The 26,538-nt window shown below is 47.4% G+C and overlaps 7 protein-coding genes across 8 annotated transcripts; 5 read left to right on the forward strand and 2 right to left on the reverse strand.

The window, feature by feature from the left end:
- Positions 1-376: 376 nt before the first annotated feature.
- BDCG_16501 (50S ribosomal protein L5e) lies at positions 377-2,915 on the forward strand (the record flags this gene model as incomplete). Its single annotated transcript, XM_045425726.1, has 5 exons — positions 377-430; positions 486-1,209; positions 1,578-1,702; positions 1,910-1,947; positions 2,057-2,915. The coding sequence occupies 5 exons, from the start codon at positions 377-379 to the stop codon at positions 2,913-2,915; spliced, it is 1,800 nt and encodes a 599-aa protein (XP_045279910.1).
- Positions 2,916-5,051: 2,136 nt separating this feature from the next.
- BDCG_02087 (uncharacterized protein) lies at positions 5,052-8,176 on the forward strand (the record flags this gene model as incomplete). The annotated part of the gene is made up of 4 exons (XM_045417642.1): positions 5,052-5,081; positions 5,221-5,485; positions 5,548-5,659; positions 6,052-8,176. The coding sequence occupies 4 exons, from the start codon at positions 5,052-5,054 to the stop codon at positions 6,455-6,457; spliced, it is 813 nt and encodes a 270-aa protein (XP_045274393.1). The 3' UTR covers positions 6,458-8,176.
- A 1,515-nt stretch (positions 8,177-9,691) lies between these two features.
- Positions 9,692-13,616, forward strand: BDCG_02088 (cell wall biogenesis protein Mhp1; the record flags this gene model as incomplete). Its single annotated transcript, XM_045417643.1, has 3 exons — positions 9,692-9,743; positions 9,906-12,848; positions 12,931-13,616. 3 exons carry the CDS (start codon positions 9,692-9,694, stop codon positions 13,614-13,616), a joined length of 3,681 nt encoding a protein of 1,226 aa, XP_045274394.1.
- Positions 13,617-15,063: 1,447 nt separating this feature from the next.
- On the forward strand, positions 15,064-17,455 carry BDCG_02089 (ATP-binding cassette, subfamily D (ALD), member 2; the record flags this gene model as incomplete). Its single annotated transcript, XM_045417644.1, has 4 exons — positions 15,064-15,603; positions 15,698-16,334; positions 16,403-17,300; positions 17,377-17,455. The coding sequence occupies 4 exons, from the start codon at positions 15,064-15,066 to the stop codon at positions 17,453-17,455; spliced, it is 2,154 nt and encodes a 717-aa protein (XP_045274395.1).
- A 325-nt stretch (positions 17,456-17,780) lies between these two features.
- BDCG_02090 (isopropanol dehydrogenase) lies at positions 17,781-19,562 on the reverse strand. The gene has a single exon (XM_045417645.1). It carries the CDS (start codon positions 19,164-19,166, stop codon positions 18,030-18,032), a length of 1,137 nt encoding a protein of 378 aa, XP_045274396.1. The 5' UTR covers positions 19,167-19,562; the 3' UTR covers positions 17,781-18,029.
- Positions 19,563-19,968: 406 nt separating this feature from the next.
- Positions 19,969-23,270, forward strand: BDCG_02091 (uncharacterized protein; the record flags this gene model as incomplete). Its single annotated transcript, XM_045417646.1, has 4 exons — positions 19,969-20,076; positions 20,185-20,589; positions 20,688-21,573; positions 21,766-23,270. The coding sequence occupies 4 exons, from the start codon at positions 19,969-19,971 to the stop codon at positions 21,888-21,890; spliced, it is 1,524 nt and encodes a 507-aa protein (XP_045274397.1). The 3' UTR covers positions 21,891-23,270.
- BDCG_02092 lies at positions 21,401-26,150 on the reverse strand. 2 transcript variants are annotated; one of them, XM_045417647.1, is made up of 9 exons: positions 25,369-26,150; positions 24,977-25,236; positions 24,835-24,847; positions 24,740-24,775; positions 24,586-24,647; positions 24,418-24,521; positions 24,291-24,368; positions 22,472-24,237; positions 21,401-22,411 (listed from the first exon to the last, which is right to left on the reverse strand). In XM_045417647.1, the coding sequence occupies exons 2-9, from the start codon at positions 25,147-25,149 to the stop codon at positions 21,998-22,000; spliced, it is 2,646 nt and encodes an 881-aa protein (XP_045279911.1). In that variant the 5' UTR covers positions 25,150-25,236; positions 25,369-26,150; the 3' UTR covers positions 21,401-21,997. The 2 variants fall into 2 exon arrangements, with proteins under 2 accessions (XP_045279911.1, XP_045279912.1); XM_045417648.1 differs by having other exon boundaries at positions 21,603-22,411; positions 24,977-25,228; positions 25,369-26,124.
- Positions 26,151-26,538: the final 388 nt, after the last annotated feature.

Raw genomic sequence — 26,538 nt, forward strand, 5'->3', positions numbered from 1 at the left:
CTTACAGTAGAGTAGTTACGGAGTAGTTCGCCCAAGAAGCATCTTCGATACCATGCATGATGCCCTAAAGGCTCGTGGGGGACGAAGTGAAGCCATATCGGGACATCTAATACAGTCATGGATTTATGATATCCAAAAATGCCTGAATTTCCTCAGAGAGATCGAGCAGATCGCAGACTGTCCCGTGGTCTACTCAGTTATTATTGCCATTAACCTCGGTAAAAACTTCACGCTTCCAGATCACAGCTCTGTTCCGGGACTCGGGGAACAGATTGGAATGATAATTGCCTTAAATACTCATTTATCTGCATCCATTCACATTCATTAAACCGACGTAACTTTCAGCATCACCGGCATTACGTTTTAAGATTCGAAGATGGCGGGTAACAAGCGACCACAGGGGATTCTATTCGACATTGGCGGCGTTTGTGTAGGGATCCCGCAAAATCCAACGACGACTTTGCACTTTATCTAACTACTTCTAGGTCGTCTCTCCCTTCCAAGCAATCCTAGACTATGAAATCGCAAACAATATTCCGATTGGCTGGGTAAATTACAGCATCCAACACACCTCTCCCAACGGTGCATGGCATAGAGTTGAGCGCGGGGAGGTGACGTTAGATGAGGTTTTCTTCCAAGAGTTCAACAGAGATTTCCAACACCAGCATCTATGGAAAGCATTCCATGCCCTGCAGCAGAGCAAGAATAAACAATCCTCCTCCTCATCCTCACAATCATCGCGCCTCCCACCCCTCCCCAAGGTCGATGCAAAGTACCTATTTTGGGAAATGATGCGAGTGGCCCGCAGCCCAGATCCATATATGTTCCCCGCTTTGCGGAAACTACAAGCATCGGGCCAGTTCATCCTGGGCGCGCTGTCGAATACGACAATCCTCCCCGCAGACAACCCAGCAGGCCCGCCGGTAGATGTGAAGCAGTTCTTCGATTTCTTCATCTCTAGCGCGCATGTTGGGATGCGGAAGCCGGATCCTAAGATCTATGCGCTGGCGTTGAAGGAGATGAATGATGCGGCGAAGAGGAAGGGGTTACCTCCCGTTGAGCCGGATGATATTGTGTTTTTGGATGATATTGGGATTAACCTGAAATTCGCGAAGAAGGCCGGGTTCCGGACTATCAAGGTTGACCTGGGTAAGTCGCAGGATGCTGTGAGGGAGTTGGAGAAGGTGACTGGTTTGCAGCTGTTGGAGGGTGATGGGAGAGCGAGATTATAAACGCGGGGAGATCGGTATTTTGGAGCAATTTGTTTGATTTTGTCTTTGGATAGACTGTTCATTACGAATGTAGACACAGATACTCTGTAACTAAGCCGGTGCTATTATGACTGCGGAGTCGGAGTTAGATATGATACCAATAGAGATTCATGCAAACGAGCTATTCCTTGTCAATTACCAATTCCGTATCCAACTAATTACAATATACAAATCCATTTGTTTTTTTTCATAATAATAATAACAATATCCCTTTTAAAATTACCTGATTGCATCTCGTGTATACTTTTTGGCGGCCCTCGTCGCCGACCCCAGTTCCGCCCTCAGCTTTGGGCTTGTCGCGCTAAGCGAACACACAAAACCAAATCCCACACAACCACGCTGGAAACGAATCTTTTCTCCTCGTCCCCGTCCAACTCGCCCAGCATCCAGGTTCAGTAGCAACTCGACGCACCAAACCTACCGGCAAGATGGTAAGTCCTGCTTCGCCAGAGCTGGCGTTTAAGAATCGCTGCTGCTCATTCCCTACCATTCCTTGAAAAAAAGATGAGCGAGACGAAGAAACAGAAATAAGGCGGGGAGAGTCTCTGCAAGATGCTTCGGAGGGAGGACAAATACATAAAAAATATTCTGAAGCGCAAATTGCTGACTCGGGGTTTGTCTTTCTTGGGAAATTCTAGCCTTTCACCAAGCTCGTCAAGAACAGCGCTTACTACAGGTGAGTTTCCATCTCTTTGCCCTCGCCACAATGCCGATTTTCCATCACCTTTTTACTCTAGCGTATGGAGAAAATGCAAGTCTTACTGACGACAAATCCCTTAATACAGCCGCTACCAAACCAAGTTCAAGCGCCGCCGGCAAGGAAAGACCGACTACTATGCTCGCAAGCGCCTGATCACCCAGGCCAAGAACAAGTACAATGCGCCCAAGTATCGTATGGTCGTCCGCTTCACCAACCGCGACATCATCACCCAGATTGTTACTGCCGAAATCACCGGTGACAAAGTCTTCGCATGTGCTTACTCCCACGAGCTCAAGCGCTACGGCATCGAGCACGGCCTGACCAACTGGTCTGCCGCCTATGCCACCGGCCTCCTCCTCGCCCGCCGCACGCTCAAGAAGCTCGGCCTCGATGAGGACTTCGTCGGCGTCGAGGAGCCCGAGGGTGAGTACAGCCTCACCGAAGCCGCTGAGACCGATGAGGGCACCCGCCGTCCCTTCAAGGTTGTTCTCGACGTCGGTCTCCACCGCACCTCAACCGGTGCCCGCGTCTTCGCAGCCATGAAGGGTGCGTCTGACGGCGGCATCCTGATCCCTCACTCCGAGAGCCGCTTCCCCGGCTACGATATCGAGACCAAGGAGCTGGACGCTGAGACTCTGCGCCGCTACATTTTCGGTGGCCACGTTGCTGAGTACATGGAGACGCTTGCCGATGACGACGAGGAGCGCTACAAGTCTCAGTTCCAGAAGTACATTGATGCCGAGATCGATGCTGGTGATCTCGAGGAGATCTATGCTGAGGCCCACAAGGCTATCCGTGCCGATCCGTTCAAGAAGGATGAGGATGCTGGATCCAAGAAGACCAAGGAGGAGTGGAAGGCTGAGAGCTTGAAGTATCGTACCAAGAAGCTTACTCGTGCTGAGAAGGAGGCTCGTGTACAGGAGAAGATCCGGGAGTTGGCATAGATGGGGTGTACCACATTTTTCTCTTTCACCTATCTCTGATTTGTTTCTTTTTAATGTGAAGGGATCTGGCAAAAAATCCTTTTACATACAACAAAGCAAGCGTCAGATTTGAAGAGCAAAAGCAACAAAAAGCAGAATGATATGACTTTTGGTAATGAATGAAGTGCTCAGAAACACCTTATGCTCAACCTTTTTTTTTATATGCTTTCTCATCCCCAACGGCAACACTTAGCTGGATGGACGGGTCATGATTTTAATTGGAGTGAACGGGCTGGGCTATGATGCTATTTTTCTTCCCTCTTTTGTACTCTGGGTTCATGGAGTTGCTTTAACTGCTACGAATGATATCAATGATTTTTTTTTCCCTTTTCCACTCCGAGCCAACCAAGAGAAAAATAAAAACACAAGAAGCCGAATCTTCATGTTCAGGGCTCCATGGCAAAGAGAAAGAAAAATGAATATCTCCAGCGCCCTGCTTCAAATCTGAAAATCCAAACCTCTTCATTCATCCTTCAGCCAATACCCCTATAACTTCTTCGGCCTTTTTTCCCCTTCATTCCACAATTTACCGAGCCAAGCTATCATCGTTTAAATTTCACAATCATTGAAACTGTGAACTCTGTAGAGCTAACAGCCCTCTGCCAACGGGACCGCACAAGGAAAATTAGGTCCTTTCCATCGCTCCTTGAAAATGCATTTACTATTGACGCTCTATTATTGCAATGCCATTCCAACAACCATGCTTTACACAAAGAGAAAACTGCACCCACGATCTGATTAACATCACAAAACCTGTAACATCACAGAACCTGACTGAAAACAGCTTTCTACATACCAGGAAATGAACAAAAAAGTTTAGAAGGAGAAAGATAGTGCTGCTGATTGATGCATACAAGTCAGCCAGTTTCCCCACCTTTGCGTACGCAGCGCAGTCCGGTTTTCAACGCCGTTTTAAGCCCATACGTCATTCACGTGACCCTCAGCTTACTCATAAACGTGCCTTTTGTGTTGGGGGTCCCGCGGTTGGTCGGCCCTTCTACCAGCAGTGCGCTGGTGGTGATTGAGCTCTTTTGCCCCAGTAGCCTACAGGTTATGAGACCGTTGAGCGTGAGCCCCGCTGTGGTCAACATGCATGGGTTTGATCCCAGAATGGACTTAAAAATTCCTAACAAATACCCTGGACATTTTAACAGTGCCAAGAGACATCCCAGGAGTGTGCCCTAGAAGTCCCATTAAGCCCTAGGACTGAGTGGTCCAGTCCATTATTAAAAAGGAGCCATTGTGGGGAGGCCACTGAAGGGAGCCACTGAGGGGAAGTATTGTACTCTGTGGTAGCTGGTCCGAGGGGGGGTGTTGGGGGTCCCGCGGTTGGTCGGCCCTTCTACCAGCAGTGCGCTGGTTTATCTCAGCAAGCTCAGACGCTTCTCCAGATATTCATTGCTGTTTTAACACTGGATTGATGATTATGTCATGAGCTAACCTCAAATAAGCAATAAGCTAACCCAAATAGTAAAATCAGGTCATGTGAGTGATGATATCTTGCGAAGCGTCTGAGAAGAAACGGTTCCTGATTGTTAGCAACACAGGAAGGATTTGCTCAGTACCCTGAGTATGGAAGAGAATTCCAACTCAACTTCATAGATTCATCATTTCTGTATCACCTTGGAACCTTAGAATAACAATGTTCTCGCGATGTATCTGATTTTTATATTCATATCTCAAGTTCTTAGAATAGAAGTATCACCTCAAAGTTGATCAGTGTGTTTTTGAACACAGGAATTTTGATCCAATTCCTCATACAAAAAAAAGCTCTTAGAAATTCTGAGATCAAAAAATATGATCATTTTCAAGAGTATACATCTATCTTAAATATAGATTTTTTTGAAATATTAAAGAAATATTTCTATTCTTCTTCTCTTTAGCTATAAGCTAAGGTGATTTTCAAATCTCAAAGATATGTGGGTATATAGTAATAGAAAGTCAAAGTTGAAGAATCTGAAAAATCCTTGTAAATCTCAGGAATCTCCATTGAAGATGGAATCATTTCTTCTCAGACCCTCTGGCGAGGATTGCTCTGAGCACATGACTTGTATCAAAAGTAGGTTAGTGTCATGCCGGATTAACTAGTTAATAATAATGCTGCAACCCGTTCAAACCGAGCCAGAGGTCTGAGCCCGCTGAGATAAGCGCTGGTGGTGATTGAGCTCTTTTGCCCCAGTAGCCTACATTTTGTTGGGGGTCCCGCGGTTGGTCGGCCCTTCTACCAGCAGGCGCTGGTGGTGATTGAGCTCTTTTGCCCCAGTAGCCTACACCTTTGTCCGATATCGACAACGAGTACTGTAATGAGCGTTCGGAGAGGCGTACAGCAGCTCTACATCAACTGAAGGCGGTTCTCAAAGAAAAGTTAGGCAGAGAGCAGGTGCCACCTCCATTTTGGGCCTTCTGTCAGGTCTCGGACGTATCCAGACTGCAAGAGATGGTCTTCATTGTGGAGCAGGCCCCCAACGCCAAAATAGCGCAGCTATGCCTGGAACCGACAATTAAGGATTGTGATTCGGCTATAGCCCGATGTTAGTTTTGCGCATCCTCATACTCATAGAGAAATTCCATTTCTAAACTAAATTCCCTTCAGGGCTACAAAACCTAAGTGCGATTAATACTACAAGCTCCGGTACAGATCGTTCAACAACGGCGAGCTTAATGTTTGTTAATCTTCATAGAGCTAGATTGGACTTTGCTAACGGGTTTGTTACAGTGCAAAAAGCGCGATCAGAACAAGTGCGTGCTTACTGGATGGGAGGAACCAGATGCTGCGCATATCTATCCACAGTGCCTTATAAAAGCATCTGGGCGCGAACCAAGAGCAGTTGAGAGATTCTGGGATATCCTTGGCTTCTTTTTGGGAGGAAGAACGTGTGGAGCAGTGGAAAAAGGAGATATTCAGTGACCCACAGAACTTGAAGGAACCAAATGATGGTTGCTTTAACATGATCAGCCTTGATAAGCATCCACACGCTCTCTGGGGAGCTGGTCGTTTTGCACTGCGACTCATCGAGATCTCTGCAGATCTCAAAGAACTAAAAGTTGAATTCCATTGGCAACCGAAATGAGACAGAAGAAAGTGATCTTCTTACAGAGCCAACAACGTCCGGGGTTTGTACAAGTATGGGGGACGAGGTTTGCCAGTCCCTACAGGTACCTACAAGGAAGATGGTGAACCGGAATACAGGCCTATCGCTTTAGGGGATGTGTTTTCTCTGACCACAGATGATCCTGACAAACTTCCACTGCCCAGCTGGCCCCTCCTTGAAATGCAGTGGCATTTACAGAGGATTGCAGGGATGAGTGGGGCCGCCGAAGCAAGCGAGGACTTGGACCACAATGTTGATGATGATGATGATGATGATAATGATGCAAAAGAGATAACCATACATGATCGTGACGCCACTGTACGGAGTGTTAGAGCCATTTCTGAGTGGCTACGGCTTCTACCAGAAAAAGAGCAATCTACATCCCACCCACGCCTGTCAATCCCCGTGTAGGAGCCCGGTTAGCTCCCGAATAGTGACCAAGAGAGAGAAGGCCAAGCGGGTGCTGGCCGGAGGTTATGGCTCATTACGCTGTAGAGCTAGCAAATGGAGGAGGGCGAATTTCGAGAGAAGGTTGCCACGACGGATATAGGAAGAATTGCTCCGGGTGGGAAAATAGAATTCATTCATATTGTCAGTTGATGTCCCGTTTCCCGCCACGGCGCCACGGCGCCACTGCATTTGCATTTGGAGTTTACGGACTTAGACCGTCTATTGCTTTCAAATCAAAGAATCTCTCCTTAGGAGTCTCCATCCGGCCTCCGTGAGGCCGTGTAGTTGTGTGCGTGCCTTGTGTCAGTCGAATGCTGCTGTGCAATAATACCTTTTTTTTTTTTTTTTTTTTTTTTTTTTTTTTTTTTTTTTTTTTCCAGCGCACCGCATACGAGCAACGCCCCCTAGATTTCTCTTCCGGCGGAAAAATATCGACATTGCAGCTCTATCAGTTATTACTGTTGGTTATTTCGCTAGGCGAGTCCACCTGTATGACGGCGAATTGCGGGCGCCAGAGCCAGTCTGACCCTGCAAGCTGAACGGATTATTTGCTCAGAATGGCTTGGCAACAACCTAACTGTTCCTGTCGTTCGACTGGGTTTTTTATCCCTTGTGTGTTCGGGAAAGGAACAAAAAACCAGGAGGCCAGCGGCGAAAAGGGTTGTATTGAACTAGGAACGATCCTTTCTCTTTAAAAAATAAAATAACCGTGGGGAAGAGGTTGAACCTCGGTCTTTTTTTGCTGCCAAATTGGGCTCTATATTTTGCCGTAATAAATTCAGCTGCGGGAGGACATGCATTGGAAATTCGCCTTGAGACAGCACTGTAAGGACTAGGAATGCACTGATGAATACCGCACTATTTTAATAATAATAAGCCTAACAATGTAGAAGCAGGAAGTCTGTAGGGCACTTATTAAGGTGATTAGGGGCGTTGCACTCATTCATTAGGGCTTTGAACAGGGTCTGGCGCGTCGCCGCCTGCTCATATCTGATGATGACGTCATTTGAGTTCCCCAGACTTCATCGATACATTCCATATTCGATACTGAGATACTTACAATGGAAGACCGATAGCTACCGCATCTCTCAAAGATATGGATCCAGACTGATACTAACCTATTGATGATTCTCTCCTCGCGTCCCCCTTTCCCACAGCTTTATGCGACTGAGCTTCTAGAGGCCTCCGGTTATCAGCTTTGCATCGTCAGGCTGGCAGTTTCAACCAAGATGTTTAATGGGGGTGGGGTGAGGTGAGGTCATTTGTAGGGCAGAAAGCCTGGTGTATTGTTTATAATCGCTAGATACACGATTTAGTTACAGATGGGTGATAGGAGTGTCTTGCTCAGAGGCTGGATTCCATCCATGTGAATCCCTTCGATGAGGCTTCAACCAATATCCCGCTACCACCCTATCATTTCCACGAGGCTCATTTCGTCTCCATCAGCCAGAGACTATAAGGCTATGGGAGAAATCCCCGAGCCAATGCCAGCGGTCAAATTGTCTTTATAACCCTTCCCTTTCTCGTAGCTACTCTTCGTAGATGATGAAAGAAGAGGAAGTGATGAGTGATGAGAGGACAGACACTGAACAGGTTCTTAGATGGTAGGTACTTGTAAGATTAGGACGCCAATCGCTCACTGGAGATATTATATCATCAATGTCATCCCCCGATTATAGTGTTGTGAAAACCTCTTGCAATATCATAAGTTTTACTACATGCAGTCGTATACGTCGATATCGACGTTGGGGGCAAAGCTATGCCCATGGTAGCTTAGAGCAGAGGCGCACGGGTACAAAAAGTTTGAAGATTACTGCAGCTTAGGAAATTTGAACAGGTTATATCAACCTGTATTCATGCATTTTCTCTGTGATCCATGATGAACCCAGTTGATTTCAGACTGAAAAAAAATGAAAAAAAAAAAAAAAATCCTGTGATATCCGCAAGTTTGTTTAAAGCTGTGGAATGACACCATAGAGTTAACTATATTTCATAGCTAAAAAAGGATGTAGACCGGGCAGTGGAATAAGAAATAGATGTGTCCCCAACTGATTTACCGAGCTTCTGACTTGAGCTAACGTTAGGAGCTTGGCAGTCTTTCCAATCAGGTTGTAACTATTGTTTTTTGTTTCTTGAAAGGATGTTTGTAGTCTTTTTGTTCAGGAGCATGTAACTACTCTGTACTCCGTACTGTGCATACTATGCTGCGTAGATACAAAGAAATTAGTGACGTACAGGATACATAGTTCTTGGCGACTGATCTTTTATTTCTCTTACAAAGACTGTATACTCTACTCCGTATACTAAAGTAAATTATCCCCCGGTAAGCTCTAAAATAAGCATTATTCATGTCATCAAGGATAACTTCAGATATTTAAGTTTTGAGCGTAACTTAAATACGAGAGAGCAGGGAGGGCACTTATTAGTGCGCTAAGTGGCTACACTGTCCCCTGCTGACAAAGAGACGTCTCGATAGTTAACTATGTATGGTATGTAGTTGCCATACCATACCATACCATACCCATACACATACACATTACATATTTAATATTACATACGCCCAGCCCAAGCCCGCATTCACCGCAACCAGAACCACAACACAACCACCACAAGGTTCTTGTTCTATATTCTTATTATCATTAGCGACCTCCATCATCACCATCACCTCGACTTATTGCACCCGCTCTATTGTCTCTTTCCGTTACAATCACTCCCCCGTTATGTCGTTTGTGCTCACCTACCTCATCCTCCTCTCGATGACGGAACCCGCGCAGCAGCGCGGCCTTTGAGTTCAATAGTTCGTTGTCCACTACTCCTCCGCTCGCTCCGCCCGCTCCGCCCGCTCCGCTTACCGGCCATATTTCTATAACATTCTTCTTTCATCTGTCACCTACTGTTCGCCTTCAACTAGCGCAGCAAGACCTTGCTACCCCCGCTCCCATACACGATATCTCCGTTCTTATGCTCCCTGTCGCACGCCAGCGTCGCCCCACTCCGTGCTCGTGTGAGCTTTTGCCCGGATTCTTGCCTGGAGCTCTTCCACTGCGCCCATTCCTGTGACACGCTGTAGGCTGCGATATCATTGTATACGGCCTCTTGTTACTATTAGTAATAGTAATAATACCTTCGGGGGACTTGCATTCTTTGCTTTGGGAAAGAAAGAGTTGCTGCGAATTGTCCAACCGTCTTTGCGAAATGGAAAAAGCTGACACTGTTGATGTGAGCTGGTTGCATCATTCTCAAAAAGGTACATCCTCTTCCTTCTCCGGAAACAGTGATATCGGTGAATTTGCTTGCTTTATAGACTGTCTTCTGTCTCGCCATCTTTTTTTACCTCATTCCATCATGTTGGGAGCTTGATAAAGGCTATAGAATTTACGTTGAATAACCCTAACTTGATTTACTATAGACAATCTTCTTCGAACCAAATCTGCGCCTTCAGTTCCCATAAATTCCTCACAACCGATAACTCCAGAGCCACCAGTACTTGCCAGTTCACTCCCAACAGAAAATTACGAACCCGCCAATGTCGTTTCGTCTACAGGTGTATCCAGGTCATTAACTCCTCCGGTGATGAACCCCCGGCAGCCACCGACACAGCAGAGGAAGGGGACCTTGAATGCGGTAGAGCAGAGTGAATCTACGCCTTCGCCGGCACCCTTGGCTACCAATGGGACCACAGGCAAATCATCCAGCGCAAAACAGCCTACGACCGGTCGGCGCAATTCATGGATCTCCAGTTTAAGCCAGAAATTATCTTCGAGCGGTTCGGTTTCTCCGACGCAAAGCAATGCGAAGGATGCCAATGCGAAGCAACCAGCTCAGAGTCCTCGAACAGAACTCCACAACCCATTTGGCGCATCTTTCTCTCCCAAGGAAAAGACAGACAAGCAAGATGATACCCCGACTCCCTTCGATTCTCGTTCTCCAAAGAGCCATCCTTCCTTCTTTCATAATGCCCTCCGCAAACTTTCATCTTCCTCTTCGTCCGTCGGTGGTGCGTTAGGAAAGATCGCGACACAGGGAGTGATTCCCGAACGGCGAGTTATGAATGTCGATCAGCATCGCGATAGATGTAAGATTGCTGAGCTGAACCAGGCTAAGCTCCGGCGTGTTGCGTTTTGTGTCGATGTGGAAATTGCGGGGACTTCTCGCCGGTCTGAATCCGAAGAGGAAGCTACACCGCAACAACCTACACAGCTGTCGTCGCAACCGCCACCGCAAACGCCATCGCAGGCGGCCCCTGCGAAGAAGAAATCCACAATGGCCGATCAAATCAGAGTTTTCAAGAGACAAGACTCTAAGCCCGCCGTGGAGAAGGCTGAACCATCGCAACCGGGTGCTAATGGCGAACCAACCGAGGTCCCTTCAAGTACAGCTGCTAGCGAGACGACACCGTCGGAACCCGCTAAGGAAAACGAAAAGCCCCCTGGTACCAAAGAGCAAACAAGAAAGCAGGAAAAGAAGAAGAGGTCAGAAGAAGAGCGGAAAGAACGCAAGGAGAGAAAGAGAAGGCAGGCCGAAGCGAACGGGACCATTCCACTTCAGTTTACTCGTGACAAAGGATCGTCTTCTCTCCGTCCCACCCGAGGTCAGGATCAACCAACGACTGACCCTGTACGAATATATCGCCGCTGTTGTCAACTACGGGAAACCGGGGTTTTGAAGAAGATAGTTGAACAGATCTCTTCACCATCTTCGGGCCTTGCAGAGTCTCCTGGGACTGTTGCTGTTCTAGATCTCAGTGGCCTTTGCATGACCCTCCCTGATATTGTTACCTTCGCCGACTGGCTTGCCATCGTTCCCGTCCGCAAGCTACTTTTACAAAATTGCGGCCTCACTGATGAAGCGGTGCGGGTGATCCTATCAGCGCTGCTGTCCACAAGGACGATCGAAGAATCAAGGTTACGAAGAAAGAGTGGCAGGAAACACGGCGACGATGCATCCCAGAGGGGAGAGAGAGCGGGCGTAATAGAAAAGCTGTCTTTGAAGGATAATCCCAAGATCGGCCACGATGGATGGCGGCACATCGCGCTCTTCATTCATATGTCAAGATCCCTCATCGGAATCGACTTGTCTGGAATCCCTTTCCCGCAAACTCCGGCCACCACAACCAGACCAATTAGTCCCTTATCAAAAGCCAGTAAACAACCTGCGACAGTATCCACTGTCTTCGCGAAGGCATTGTCTGAGCGACTTGCGGGAAACCACTTGGAAGAGCTAGTAATCAGCGAATGTTATCCATCTTCTGAAGATCTTTCCAAGATTTGCGATGCGGCGACAGCTGTGGAATTACGAAGATTGGGAGTTGCACACAATAACATGACGGCGGAAGGATTGGGACATGTCATTCGCTATTTGCAGGCTGGTTACTGCGAAGGACTTGACTTGGGAGGAAACAATCTGGGTGACCATCTAGGGCCGCTGTCGTCCGCCATTCAAAAAGCAAAGGATCATCCGCTCAGTGCTCTAAGCCTGGCGGATTGTTCATTGACGCCAAAACCTCTATGCTCTGTCCTCCAAGCGCTGACCTGTTTGCCTAATTTCCGATTTATCGACCTCTCCCATAACCCGAACCTTTTTGCAAGCCAGCCGGACTCTTTAACGACCTTACGACGCTATCTTCCCCAAATGGCTGAATTGAAACGAATACACTTGGCGGATGTCAGCCTCTCTCCAGATCATGCCATAGCTCTTGCAGAGATATTACCCGATTGCCGTCGGCTATGTCACATTAATATCTTGGAGAATCCCACCATTGCCGCTTTGGCTTCAGCCAAGGACGCACCCACCCAGGAAGAAGCTTGCGCATTGTACGCGTCGTTGATGACAGCCGTTCGCATCTCACACACCCTCATCGCAGTAGATATCGACGTCCCGACGGCAGATAATAACGAAGTTGTCAAAGCCCTCGCATCACAAATTGTGGCCTACTCTCTTCGGAACCTCGAGCGTGGTGAACTTGTGGAGGAGCTTTCTGATGGCTCAACACCGGAAGAGTACCCAGTTCCCGTCCCCGATATCCTTGTGCATATTGTTGGAAATGTGGATGATGTAGGAGATGATCCTACGAAGCTGGCTCCGGATGAAGACTACGTTATTGGCGGTACTGGGCTGGTAAAGGCTCTTGGGGTTTGCCTTGGTAATGCCGACCACCATTCCCTGGAGACTTTGGGCGATATAACTCCCCCTCCCAGCGGCACTTCTACGCCACTTCGGCGCGCTAGCAGTGTTGGAAATAAAAAGCCACGGGACATGTCGAAGAACCTTCTCAATTCTGCACGGAGAATACGTGTGCGATTACAGCCGGTTCTTGTCAGGGAAGACAGGGCCGGTAATGAATCGAATTATCGTAAGTATTCCTTTTGTGTTTTTATGCTTGATTGTTACTTCATTTATTCAAACGACCATAATTTACAATTATATTTCTCTAGGACGACTACAATTCCTTGATGTTACCCTACAACGGATGATCCAACGTTTCGAAGATGAATTTCCAGATACCCGCCTTTCTACCGACTCAGACACAAGGGACACCCTTCCTCAACGGACCCCGTCCCAATCATCCGCGGGCGAATCTGCAGAACGGTCTAAACTAGATGATCCCGCAAACCTGGACGCAATTCAATTAAGCCAAAGCCCGGATCAAGATCAATATCCAGACGCAGCCATTGACGACGAAGACGGGGACCGTTACGCCATCCGCTTATCCCGTACCAGCTCAAACACATCCCTCCACTCCAAAGCCCTGACCTCCGAAGAAGGCAGGGTCCACCGTTTCCAGCAGCATGTCCGCCGGGATATTCTTAGCACCGATCTCGAGGCTGAGCCGGATACCCCCTCCCAAGGCCCCGACGAGACGCAGATCCACGCCTTACGCGAAAAGCTCGAGCGTCTCCGGAGTAGTGAGATGCAGTCTCGCATCGAGCTTGTTGGACCTGACAAGGCGCTTGAAGAGCTGGGGGCGAATATGGAAGAGTTACTTGCGCTGCGCGAACGGGATCCGGAGTCGTTTGAGAGCTTCAAGGCGAGCCAGATTGCTGCGCAGATTAATGCCGGGTTGGTGGGAGAAGGGGAGGGAGAGGGTGAACGGGAAGCAAGTGAACAACGCCCTCCCTAGATTCTATTAACCCCACAGTAAGCCCTCTTTTTTCCTGTAGGGGTGGGAGGGGGGATAAACAAATTACACTTTGTCTGCTGCAAATCTCACGCCAGGCTACGAAATTTCAGCTCCCTCTTTTCCAACTTTCCGATTTTGAGTGTGACACTTCTATTTTATTCATTGACAAATTTTTACGAAATCTTTTGCATATTTCCTGTGCGTTTTCCCTCTACGGTACTAGGTTTTGGGGAGAACCAAACAAAGAGATTAGCCCTGGGTGCTGTTTTTCTTTTTTTCGTTTCCATTCTCACTGCTGCTAGCCGTTTCTGCGGAATGCCACTCTTCGTATATATATGTACATGTACATACGAATTGCGTATATGCACCCAACTGAAAGCTCACACACCTGTACTGTTTTGTTTCATTCCATGATACACTCTTCTTTGACTCGCTTTTTATTATTTTTATTTTTATTATTTTTATTTTTATTATTTTTATTTTTATTATTTTTATTTTTATTATTTTTATTTTTATTATTTTTTTAAGGGCAGAGGCAACCAACCCTCTTGCATTCTTCACACTTAGCACCAGGAGCACAGCGAGAAGCGAGAAAAATAACGGCCTTAGCTTTTTTTTCTAATTTTGTTATATATTTAATATATTTTTATTCCACCTATCTATTCATGCTGATGATTTCTCGTTTTCGTTTCTTCCTCCTAGTCTCCTTTTGTTTTCCGACTGCTGACTTTCTTCCATTGTATGTCCTTGCGTTTTCAAAGGATAATGCGGAATTTTTTCCTGTCGTGTTACACATATTTAGTAGTGGAAGCGGATGCTTTATTTCACCCGCGAGATGGAATTTGCTTCAATATTTAATACGTTCATCATTCTCCATTCTATGTCATATTCTCTGTAATTCATCTTCAACAAACCTTCCCCTTTCACAAGCTATTCAATCCGGGGACGCAGATTATGTAACCCGGCAAAACCTTCGGCCCGGTAACATGATCCACCTGCCATTTCACATGCAAACCGGCGAGTCAAGTGACTTGCTTCGTCCGGGTTCCATCAACCATCTATCTGTCCATCTTCAATCCAGCTTCGGCTTCGTTCTTGTGTTTTCTTTCTTCTTTCCAGGCCTCCTGTTCATTTACCTAATTAACATTTGTTTAATCCATACTTAATTGTTCTTCCTTTTATTTCATCGGGTTTCCTTTTACCATAATAGAGCAAAAAGCGGCACATAGATTCCTTGTCCGTCCCATGACGCCATGGCATCTTAACTAGGGAGTCCCTCATCTCAACCCTTTTTCTTTGTTCAAATTAAAATATAGAGGATAGCTCAAGAAAGATAGGGCAACCAAATAATTGATTCCTCTTTTCCCTCTACCCCTACGTTCTCGCAACGTATTGACCAAATACCAGCGCCGCCATCGTCTTTCCAAAAACTCCCACCCTCCCAAAAATGGCCGCGCTATCCAAATTCTCTCTCCCAGACGCATCCCTCAAATCCCTTCTCTCCTCCCTAACCACCCACTATGTCAAACACCGCAAACTTATCTCCCGGGGCGTCTACCTAACTCTCTTCCTCGCCCTCATCAAGCGCATCCACAACGCAATCGCGGAACAAAAGGCGGCCTCCCAGCGCATAGCAGAGATCCGCGGACGACCTGGCACGAACAAGATTAACGGATCTGATAATGCCAATGGCAGCGGCGGGGCAGCTAACGGCGCGGGGCCTAAAAAGGTAGAGCTGAATTGGGAATTTGTCAAGAATCTGCTTCGTTTGTTGAAGATTATTATCCCCGGGTCGAAGAGTAAGGAGCTGCGATTGCTGATTAGCCACTCGGTGTTTTTGGTGTTGCGCACGTTGTTGAGTGTGTATGTTGCGGAGCTGGATGGGAAGTTGGTTAGTAGTTTGGTGAGGGGGAAGGGGAGGGAGTTTTTGCTTAGCCTTACGTGGTGGATGGCCGTGGCGGTTCCGGCGACGTTTACGAATTCAATGGTACGTTTTTTTTTTTTCCCTTTGGCGGATCTGTTCCGGAATGAGTGGGAGGGTTTATGCGGATTGCGCTTTGCTAACGTTTCGTTTGTTGTAGCTTTCCTATCACCAATGTCAACTGGCGCTTCATTATCGGAAACGGCTGACGGAATATGTGCATGGCCACTACCTGTCGAACATGTCGTTTTATACCCTATCCGCCCTAGATGACCGTATCAAAAATCCAGATCAACTTATAACAGTCGACATCTCACGATTCTCAAACAGTTTGGCGGAGCTCTACTCGAACCTCGCCAAGCCTATCCTTGACATGGCTATATATAATTATTCTTTGTCGAAGAGCGTGGGTGGCGAGGGCCTTTTCATCATGTCACTCCTTGTCCAATTATCCGCAAACGTGATGCGCGTCCTCACGCCGCCCTTCGGAAAATATGTCGCTGATGAAGCACGGCTGGAGGGCGAGTTCCGGTTCCAACATACGAGACTCATCGATCACAGTGAAGAGATCGCCTTATACCGTGGCCATGAGGCGGAGAAAAATACGTTGGATAAGGGTTATTTCACACTGATCAAACATGTGAATCGCATCTTGCGGAGGAGGCTGTACTATGGTTTCATGGAGGACTTTGTGATTAAGTACTTCTGGGGCGCGCTGGGGTTGATTTTGTGTAGTGTCCCAGTTTTCTTTAAGCTTCCTGGACAGACCGCCGAGACGATGGGGGATAGAACGGAGAGTAAGTTTCATATACACACCTCCAGGTGCTATAAATGATTTCCTTGCTAATTTTTTTTTTTTATGAAGGCTTCGTTACAAATAGGCGCATGCTACTCTCTTCCTCCGATGCCTTCGGACGGGTGATGTTTTCTTACAAAGAAATTTCACAACTGGCTGGCTATACTGCCCGCGTAACATCTCTGCTGGACGTCATCGACGACGTCGCAGCAGGGCACTTCGAAAAGAAGCTCGTCTCATCTGCTTCAACGGACGAGAACGTCGCCGTCCTCAGCGGCCGTGGCACCATCACTGAAAGCGACTCCATCGAATTCGTCGATGTCCCCATCGTGTCTCCCAACGGGGACGTGCTGGTCCAGAAACTGTCCTTCACCGTCCACCCGGGCGATCACCTCCTCATCGTCGGCCCCAATGGGTGTGGGAAGTCCTCCCTCTTCCGAATCCTGGGCGGCCTATGGCCTGTGTATGGCGGGACTGTCAAAAAACCTTCCTTCGAAGACATCTTTTACATCCCGCAACGCCCCTACCTGTCCCGCGGCACGCTGAGACAGCAAGTCATATATCCCGACGGCCTGCGCGAGATGCGCGCTAAAGGGGTCACCGACGAAGACCTGTATGAGATCCTTAGCGTCGTGGAGATCGCGTCTATCGTCGATCGACCGGGAGGGTGGGATGCGGAGGAAGAGTGGCGTGATGTCCTTTCCGGCGGTCTACAACAGCGAATTGCCATGGCGAGGCTCTTCTACCATAAACCCAAATACGCGATTTTGGACGAGTGCACGTCCTCCGTGACGTTGGAGATTGAGAAGGTGATGTATGAGACGGCGGAGAAGCTTGGGGTGACACTGATGACTGTGTCGCATCGGCGGAGTTTGTGGAAGTATCATAAGAAGATCTTGCAGTTTGATGGGCAGGGGAATTGTATTTTTTCCAGCTTGGATTGGGAGAAGAGGCTGAGACTGGAGGAGTAAGTACTTCTTTACGCTGTGAAGTTCTTTGCTTTTGATTATTATGTTCGTTAACTAACTACTCGAACACAACAGCGAGAAGGAAGAAATTGATCTCCAGCTCCGTGCAGTGCCGGAGTTGGAGAAGAGGCTTTCCGAGCTTACAGCCTCGTGAGCCTGCTTTTGCGGTTCACACCTTACAGTGTCCATCTACTAAATTTAACCCAACAATTTAAAATACCCCTTCTAGCCCTATCGCACAAACTGTCACATTTGACCCTCTAGGCTTCCCGTACCCTAATGCTTGGAAGACAACTGATGCTATTACGACTATTTCATGGCGTATGTGCATGTTCGGGCACAGTTGATTTACTTTCTCTTCCTTTCTTATGGTTGCCATATTTCCACATCACAAAGCCACCTCCCACTTTATAAAGCTATATATACTTGTCTGTATATTAGCTATAAACTTGGGACAGGCATTTTTATAATTTCAGCATGTTATTTTCTACCATATTTATTAGATATGTCGTGGTTTGGTGATTGGTCTTTAGTTCACATTCCCTTATATCTTTCCAGCACCTTTCAAAGATGGTAACGGAACTTTGGCAAGGAAATTCTCTCTCGCGGCAGCATAGTAGATAAAATTCAGGCATGTACATGTACATGTACATGTAAGAATTCACACAAAGATCAAATTTCTATACTCCAACAATATACAAACCAGAAGCAGGGAAACATCAATATGCCTAAGGGCTTAACACCACGAGCTTCCCGAACTGTGGATTCTCAATCGCGGCCTTCCCTGCCTTCTCATGCTCTTCCAGCTTGAACTCGCCAACCACCTCCACTCCACCGCTTTTCCCGAGCTTCAGGATGCCAGATTCAAACAGCCTCAAAAGACCCCGAACATCAGCCGCATGATACATGAATTGCGCGCGGATTGTTAAATTGTTGGCTACAGCATGGCTGTATGGAACAGCAATGTTGTCATCAGAGATGAAGCCCATGAGTACAGCCCTCCCGTACGGCCCCAACGCCATCAAGCCACTCCTCACTATCGTCGACCCGGACGCCTGAGGGGGCGAAACGTCAATAAACACATCAACGGGGCGACCTAATTGCTCCTTAAACGCGGACGAATCTGCCTCCGCGTCCCCCTTCAACTGCACAATCTTCACCCTCTCACCATGGGTAGCTCTTAACTTCTCCAAAACGTCGACGTTTCGGCCTGCAGCAATGACATTCGCGCCCATTGCCACTGCAAGCCCCACAGCCGCGCCGCTATACGACCCCGTCGCCGGCGCCACAACAACCGTCTCCCCTGCCATAAGCTTCACATTCCGAAACCCGGCAAACGCAATCGGGTAGAGAGAGATGGCAGACAGTTCCGCAGTGCTATATCCCAACTGAGTGCAGAGAGCCTGCTCATCCAGGGCCCAGCAGTTCTCCAACGGGCACCGCGCGTACTCTGCAAACAAGCCTTGACGCCAATTGTCCTCTATGAATTTCCTCCCTGTGGACGTCCACCCGTCATGGAAGCTCCAGAGGTAAATGACGTCCTTGTTATCGCGTGACCGCAATGCTGGTTCGAGCATCACCAGCTGGCCGATGGAGAAGCTGGTAGTGTCAGGCCCTGTGGCTGCCACGCGCCCGATGGCACGGGCCCCAGGGGTATTGGGGAATGGATATGTGAATGGCGTGTGGCCGCTGATGATGCGCGTAACGCTGACATCCATCGTGGCGTGAAGGATTTTGACCACGATGCTTCCGTGGATTGGGGTTGGGGTGGGCACCTCTTGGAGCTGAAGAGGTTGGGCATTGCCGGTGCGCACGAGAGCGCGCATTGTTGCGGGGAGTTGGGGGTTGGTGGTGATGGTTGCCATTTTTTCACTTTATATTATAGAAGAGAACTAGTTGGAAGCGCGTCTTTCCATGCTTTTGGGGAACTGAAACGGAATGATATGCTTTTAAGGATGGCGATTTGTTCAGGATATCAAAAGCACTTTGGATTCAGTGGGTTCCACGGCATCTTTTATACTTGAGAGAACGGAATTTGAGGAGGACATTGTTCTTTCGTTGCACAGAGAGCTTCTACCTCCGGCTGCCCCAGCAGACGGGAGAGATTCTACCCGGGAAGCATTCATCAATGCCCTAGCTTGCTTGTCTTTGACCTTCCTTTTGCAAAACTTCGCCCGTTGACGCCTGGCGATAGCTCCAAATCCCATATGCAATGCATCCGTCCTTTGCGTAATTCGTCCCCTCTGTTGTCTCGACACATGCATCCTGGATAGAAAATCGGAGCTCATGAAGAAATACGAATTAGGGTTAGACTGCGGGAATACGAAAGGAGGTTAGCGCGAAAACCTTAATTGTGGGCCTAGTCAGGCCTTCCAATTGGCGGCTGCGAAGTCATTCCTACTGACTTTACAGCGCAGTACACCGGACGTTTTTCAATTGATACGTCTACTTTAGACGGGAAAGGTCACCGTAACATCAAAAGTGGGAAAATGTTGATACAAGGACTCGTTATCAACATGGCATATCGCTTGGACTGGATGCACCATTTCCAGAACTCTTTGAACTCCAGTGATATCTGATTCATCTTGAATACGGCTCCCGTATCCTACCGATGCAATACAACAAATCAAAGAATCGAACTGATAACCCCACCTCCTAAACATCACCATGACGTCTGTTGTCGCGAAACAACACTCTGACGCAAAAGGGCGGAAGCGCAAGGCGCATAGAAAGTCCCGTCAGGGTTGTGGAAACTGCAAAATTCGCAGAGTCAAGGTCAGCCAGATGAGCTCCGTCGGTCAATAAACCAGCCTCTGCATAAAATTTACCCCAAAATATCCTTTTTCCGGTCTCTATTTTCTTCATCTAATGCAATACTTATAGTGTGACGAAGGCCGACCGGGGTGTCAAAAATGTGCATCATTCGGTGTCTCTTGCAGCTATGAGCCCGGCGCTGCTGATTTACAGCCTTCTCGGGCATCCACTTTCCAATCAGATGGCTACGGATTTTTGCAATTTCAAAATCTGTCAGCGCCAGTACCACGGAAGTCGCCATGTTCTTTGAATGATACAATCCTTAGCATGATCAACACGTCGCAAGCAGCGGCATTTTCCCCTAGACCTAGAGACTATGACAGCATACATTCCGCAGTACCCCAGCGTCCGTATCAACTGCGCGAACATGACCTGGAACTGCTCTCCATATTCCAGGCTAGAACAGCTTGTTCCATTGGGACAGATGCAACACTGCCCATCTACCGTAGAGAGTTTATTCGACTGGCATGTCAGGTATGTTCGAGTTATTCTTACGTCCTACACCGCATTCTACACCACCTAGCCATCCAATCCAACACCCCCTGCAACACTGGATTAACGAATGCGTCAAGCACCCCTTCCTCCTCCACATGGTATTAACTATGACCCTACTACACGACCGCTATCTCTCCCACTTCCCCCCCAGGCCACGCTCCTCATCACCATCCCAACTACACCTCACATCCTCACCCAAAGCCCTTTTTCACTGGTACCTCGGCACCATCCTCTTTAACACCAAACTCGCAAACCCCAGCCAAATCGACCCAAGAGAGCGCGACGCCATCTGGGCAGCCTCCGTTCTCCTTGGTGCCATTACGTTTTCATTCGTGGATGCCAGCCGGGCAGAGGACTCGTGGCCGCTGAAGCCTTCTTCGCATCTGGATCCGAACTGGTTAGCCATCAGCGATGGGAAGAGGGAGGTTTGGAAGCTAGCTGACCCGCTGAGGGCGGATAGTGTGTTTCGGGAAGCGTTGATAGGTCCTGTTCATGGGGAGACGGATCATAGCGCCCCTTCTACTGTCATTGATGGTCCTGGACTTAATGTTGATGACGGGTGGAGGTTTTGCTTCGCCTGCAGCTCCAATTACTACTCCGTGATAAGCTCAGTATCAGCATCAGACACAATCTACACCCGCACCCCACCCCACGAATTCCTCCTCCTACACCACTTCATCACCACCACATTCCCAGACCCAGACCCCAAAGTCAACCCCTATCACACAGCCCTCACAACCCTCCACAGCCTCTTCACCACCCCCTTTAAACCACATACCCCCATCGCCCCCTTCATCGCCTTCATCACGCATATAGACCCCGCCTACCGCAACCTACTGCACCACAAGGATCCGCTAGCGTTACTATTACTGGCCTACTGGTACGGGTATGTTTACGAAAACGAGAGCGAGCACGCACCCTGGTGGTTCTGGAGCCGTGCGATGGTGGAGGGTCGGGCTATTTGTATGTACCTAGAGAGGAACGAGGCGGTGTTAAGCAATAGGAATGTGATTGGGCGGGATGTAGGAGGCCTGGTAGATGAATTGACCATGAAGCAGTTGATAAGCTGGCCAAGTAGGCAGTGTGGTCTTGTATAAAACTCGAGAGAACTTGCAATTTACGGGTTTACAAACCCTATATGATTATAATCCACAGTCCCGTTAAGACAATACTTGTGTGAAAATAAATCCGAAATCACATTTGCGAAGCATTATCAGGCCAATTTCCTCGTCAGGAAGACCGGACAAGAAACTCTGCAAAATGACAAAGCTCGACAATAATAAGAATGGAATGACAAAGAGTGAATATCCAACACCACCTTGGAAAAACGTTCATCTTCCCTCTCCACCGTCTAATTAACCCCAACCAAACATCGCCAGCGGCCGCCCTACTCCGCAACGGCAACCGGTTCCACATTCCAAATAGTCTCCGCATACTCCGCAATAACCCTATCAGACGAGAAAAACCCCATCCTCGACACGCTCAAAATGCACTTCTCAAGCCATCCATCCCGATCCCGATACGCCTCATCCACCATATCCTGCGTCGTGATATAAGAATGGAAATCGTCTGAGACCAGATAGTAATCGCCATGGTCGGTGATTGCTGAAATGAGGGCTGAAAATGAGCTAGCATCACCAAAAGTTCCCGAGCGGATACTGTCGAAGACGGCGGCCAAATCGCTATCTATGGTGATGCTATCCTTCTCATAAAGATGGTTGTGACGCAGATCATCAACATCTTCAGCCAGGGTACCGAAAAGGAAGATATTCTGCTCGCCGATCTCGCGGGTTATTTCGATCTAAGGGCGGTTTTAAATTAGAGTTTAGCTCATGAGAAATCGTGGTTAAAGTAGACTCACATTTGCGCCATCACATGTGCCAATTATCAGGCCTCCATTAAGGACGAATTTCATGTTGCTTGTCCCACTGGCCTCTGTACCAGCAGTTGAAATATGCTCGCTGATATCCGAAGCAGGGCAAATAATTTCCGCCTTGCTAACGTTATAGTCTTCCACAAAGATGACCTTCAAAAGATCTCCAACATCCGGATCGTTGTTGACAACTGACCCAACTTGGTTAATAAGGTGGATAATTGTTTTCGCCATCCAATATCCTGGTGCTGCCTTTCCTCCGAAAATCGAGACACGAGGAACAAGCTTTGCCCGTTCTTTGGCACTCATTGCTTTTATTTTAAGATACCTGTGTATCACCCCAAATATGTTTAATTGTTGCCGCTTGTATTCATGGATCCGCTTGACTTGTATATCAAAAAGAGCTTTCGGGTTAACAAGAACCCCAGTGGTATCCAAGATATGGTTCGCAAGCCGAACTTTGTTAGCATGTTTGATATCCGCCCATTCCTCCTTGAAATCTTCGTCGTCAATGTATGCCTCAAGCTTGTCGAGTAAAGTAAGATCCTTCAAAAAGTCGTGACCTCCTAGCCTCGAAGCAATGAGATTAGAGAGGCGAGGATTAGCCTGATGGAGCCATCTTCTAGGGGTGATGCCATTTGTCACATTGGTGAATTTGTCCGGGCCATATATCTCAACAAAATCCTTGAAGATCGTCGTCTTGATAAGGTCAGAGTGTAGCTCTGCCACTCCATTGACTTTGTGAGAGCCAATAATCGCCAAATGGGCCATACAAACCATTTTTGGCTGAGATTCTTCGATTATTGAAACTCGAGTTAACAGGTCACGATCTTTCGGAAACTTTTTCTCCACCATCTGCAGAAACTGCAAATTTATATCGTAGATAATTTGCAAATGTCTTGGAAGGAGGCTCTGGATAAGAGGAACAGACCATTTCTCCAAAGCTTCGGGCAAAACCGTATGATTCGTATAACCGAACGTTCTGGATACGATATTCCAAGCCTCGTCCCATTCCAGCCCTTCCTGGTCAATGAAGATACGCTGTAGTTCCACTATTGCAAGAGTGGGATGCGTATCGTTCAGTTGGATCGCGACGTGGTCAGCAAACTCTGACCATGCACGTTTGGTCTTCTTGAATCGCCTCACAATATCGTAGAGGGAAGCCGCGCACCAAAAGTATTGTTGTTTCAAACGTAGTTCCTTTCCACGATCGAGGTTGTCGTTGGGATACAGCACTGCTGATATGCTCTCCGCACGCTGTTGGTCAGCCACGGCGCTTTCATACTCGCCTGCGTTGAACTTTTGAAAATCGAACTCCCCACTGGCGGCCTGGCTTGACCAGAGACGGAGATTGTTGGTTGTTGGTGTGGCATAACCAGGAATGGGCATATCATAAGCCACCGCTCGAACAATCTCTCCATCTTCCCATGAATGAATAGTCTTCCCTCTTTCATCTTGATATTTCCTAACCGACCCATAAAACTGGATATCAACGGTGACATCGTGGCGTGGGAACTCCCATGGGTTGAAATCGAGCCAGTAATCTGGGACTTCAATCTGATATCCGTTGATTATCTCTTGCTTAAAAATGCCGTATCGATATCGCAATCCATATCCCCATGCAGGATAGTTAAGAGACGCCAGGCTGTCAAGAAAGCAGGCAGCAAGTCGCCCCAAGCCGCCATTTCCCAGAGCAGCATCATGCTCTTGGCTAATAACATCTTCGATTCGGAAACCAAGGTCTTTCAGCCCATCTGTAACACTTGCATTAGCAATGATGAGTTAATTAGAGGAGTAAGAATCAAACCTCTTGCAACATCCTTCATTCCCACATTCAACATAGCATTGTCCAGAGCTCGTCCCATCAAAAATTCGAGAGAAAGATCTACAAAGTCAGTACGGTCGCGAAACATGTCCAGGGTATAAATACATACAGTAAACTCGCTTCTGGTCTGCAAAGGTCTGTCGCTGTTGGGTTTTATTCCATTCAATGACAAGTCGGTCTCGAAATGCCAATGCGGTGCCAGAGTATGCCGCCCTATCGATGCAGTAAGTTCACCCGAATTGCGCATTAATCACTGAGGTTTCACCAGAGCACCTACAATTCATCGCAGTTGAAGAGAGACCGAGCAAGAGTGGTCTCGACATGGCGAACAACTTCTTTCTATACCTCCCGTTAGAAAATTTTAGAAACCCCAAACATGTTTCAGGCAAAACCAAGTGAATCAATATAGAAAAATTTCAAACAAACCATACCCCAAATTCATCTTTCGTCTCGAATTCTTTCGCAGACTACCGCCAGACAAACTATTAGAGCTCACTCAGCTATTGATAGAGGAAAGTAACCATACAAACTTGCGCCAGCTGCACTTCCAAACACAATATTAGCACAACTTTCTCTCTAGAAAATCCAATGTATAGGTTCCTAGGGCAATGGGCCATTCCGTGATCCTGAAAGATCAGTCCGTTCGGAAGTGGGGAAGTAGTACATACGCTTCTCGCAGTGGCTCCGGGATACTAGCTTCTACTTTCTTGATGTCCTGAGGTCCCAACCCGGTATATGTGCGTTTATGCTTAGGGCGGCTAAATCCAGGTCCAACGGGCCCCTGAAGATCTGATATTGGGGCTCCGACTGACGGACGACGTTCACGCGTTGGGCTAGCCATTACTTAGGAGTTAAGAGCAAAAGGAACTGCTGTTCGAATTAGATGATCTGAGAAGTTCTCTAGAGAACGCTCAGATCTACTGCGTATCTTGAACAACTTTGTTAAATGGATTCTTCTGAGAAATTATGCGGGGAAAGTTGCAAATCGCGGGGCCATTCTGACGGGTTTGTGCAACGGGTAATATAGAGAGCAATGCGAGGAGGAAGATGTAGCATTTACCTTGAAATAAAAATAGCTCGAGTGAATATTCCCGACAATTTGGAGAATATAGAAATTAGAAGAAAGCCGAAGAAAAGAGATGCTGTAGAAACTGTCGGTGGAAGAGGTTGGTTGGCGGCTACTTATATATGAATGAAGCTGGTGGGGAAGTAAATAAGGTTCCGAAGAGGTGCAGAAACAACAGTCAAGTGCGACACACTGCTTCAGTCAATCAGTCATCCAAGAGCAATGGAGCAGAAGAGTTAACTAGTAAGTTAACTAGTTATATGAAAAGCAATGTTGAATAAAATACAAAAGGAAAAGCAGATGGCGTCCTTCCTTGCAACAAGAACATATCCGGGTGGGGTTAGGTTATTTAGGTTGCGATCAGACACCAAATGGGAATCCTTGGAACAAGCCCAAAGTCACTTTGAGGCCATTAATAAATACTGCAAAGCCATTGACCAAGCTCAGCGAGGATTTCGCCCCTCTTGGAGGGAGTAAATATGTTCCAGATCTTGTTCGAGACAAAACCCAGCTCTATCTAAGCTTCCTTGCAAAACCAGGTCGAGACCATATCAATCCTGATCATCCAATTGGATGAGAGATAACAGCGGCATGAACCTGCATTGGTGGTTTCTGATTTGATAAAACGTGCTGCCACTGGTTGGACATCGTCATGTAGACCATTCTTAAACGATGCAAGAAACAGATTTGAGGCTCCGAGTGTGAGATGAGAGCCTTGTGGGGAATTGCAAGTCGGAGAATGGAAAAAAAAATAAATAAATAAATAAATAAATAAATAAATAGATAAAACAGACAATAAGTAAATCTGATGGAGGTGGAAGGTTGGTTGATTGTACACTAATCTAGCCGCGCAGCATTCTATGGATAGGTGTGTGGGTCACGTGGCCTCATATAGGGCATCCGGCCAACAAAATCCATGTAGAAAACAAGCCTCAATCGCTCGCTTGCGCTCGCTTATTCAGCTTGAAAAACGTGCCGTTTAATCCCTCAGATTGAACGTAATGAGATATCCATGAATATGAACAGCTGCACGTGACTTGTATAGGTGAATTCCATGTAATCCACAACTGTTAATAGAGAACAACTACATAGGAAAAAGATGAATAACACTGTAGCAGTGTTGTAGAGTTAATGTAGAAGCTTCAAGTGAGATGTAATTAAATG

The sequence above is a fragment of the Blastomyces dermatitidis genome, assembly GCF_000003525.1.
Source record: "Blastomyces dermatitidis ER-3 genomic scaffold supercont1.2, whole genome shotgun sequence".
In the NCBI taxonomy this organism is placed as follows: Eukaryota; Fungi; Ascomycota; class Eurotiomycetes; order Onygenales; family Ajellomycetaceae; genus Blastomyces; species Blastomyces dermatitidis.

Coding starts and splice junctions, on each gene's coding strand:
- BDCG_02090 (XM_045417645.1), bottom strand. CDS start 19,166: ATGGCAACCATCACCACCAACCCCCAACTCCCCGCAACAATGCGCGCT.
- BDCG_02092 (XM_045417647.1), bottom strand. CDS start 25,149: ATGGCTAGCCCAACGCGTGAACGTCGTCCGTCAGTCGGAGCCCCAATA. Junction 24,238..24,290: donor AATGAAGGATGTTGCAAGAG/GTTTGATTCTTA, acceptor CAAGTGTTACAG/ATGGGCTGAAAGACCTTGGT. Junction 22,412..22,471: donor GCACATGTGATGGCGCAAAT/GTGAGTCTACTT, acceptor AACCGCCCTTAG/ATCGAAATAACCCGCGAGAT.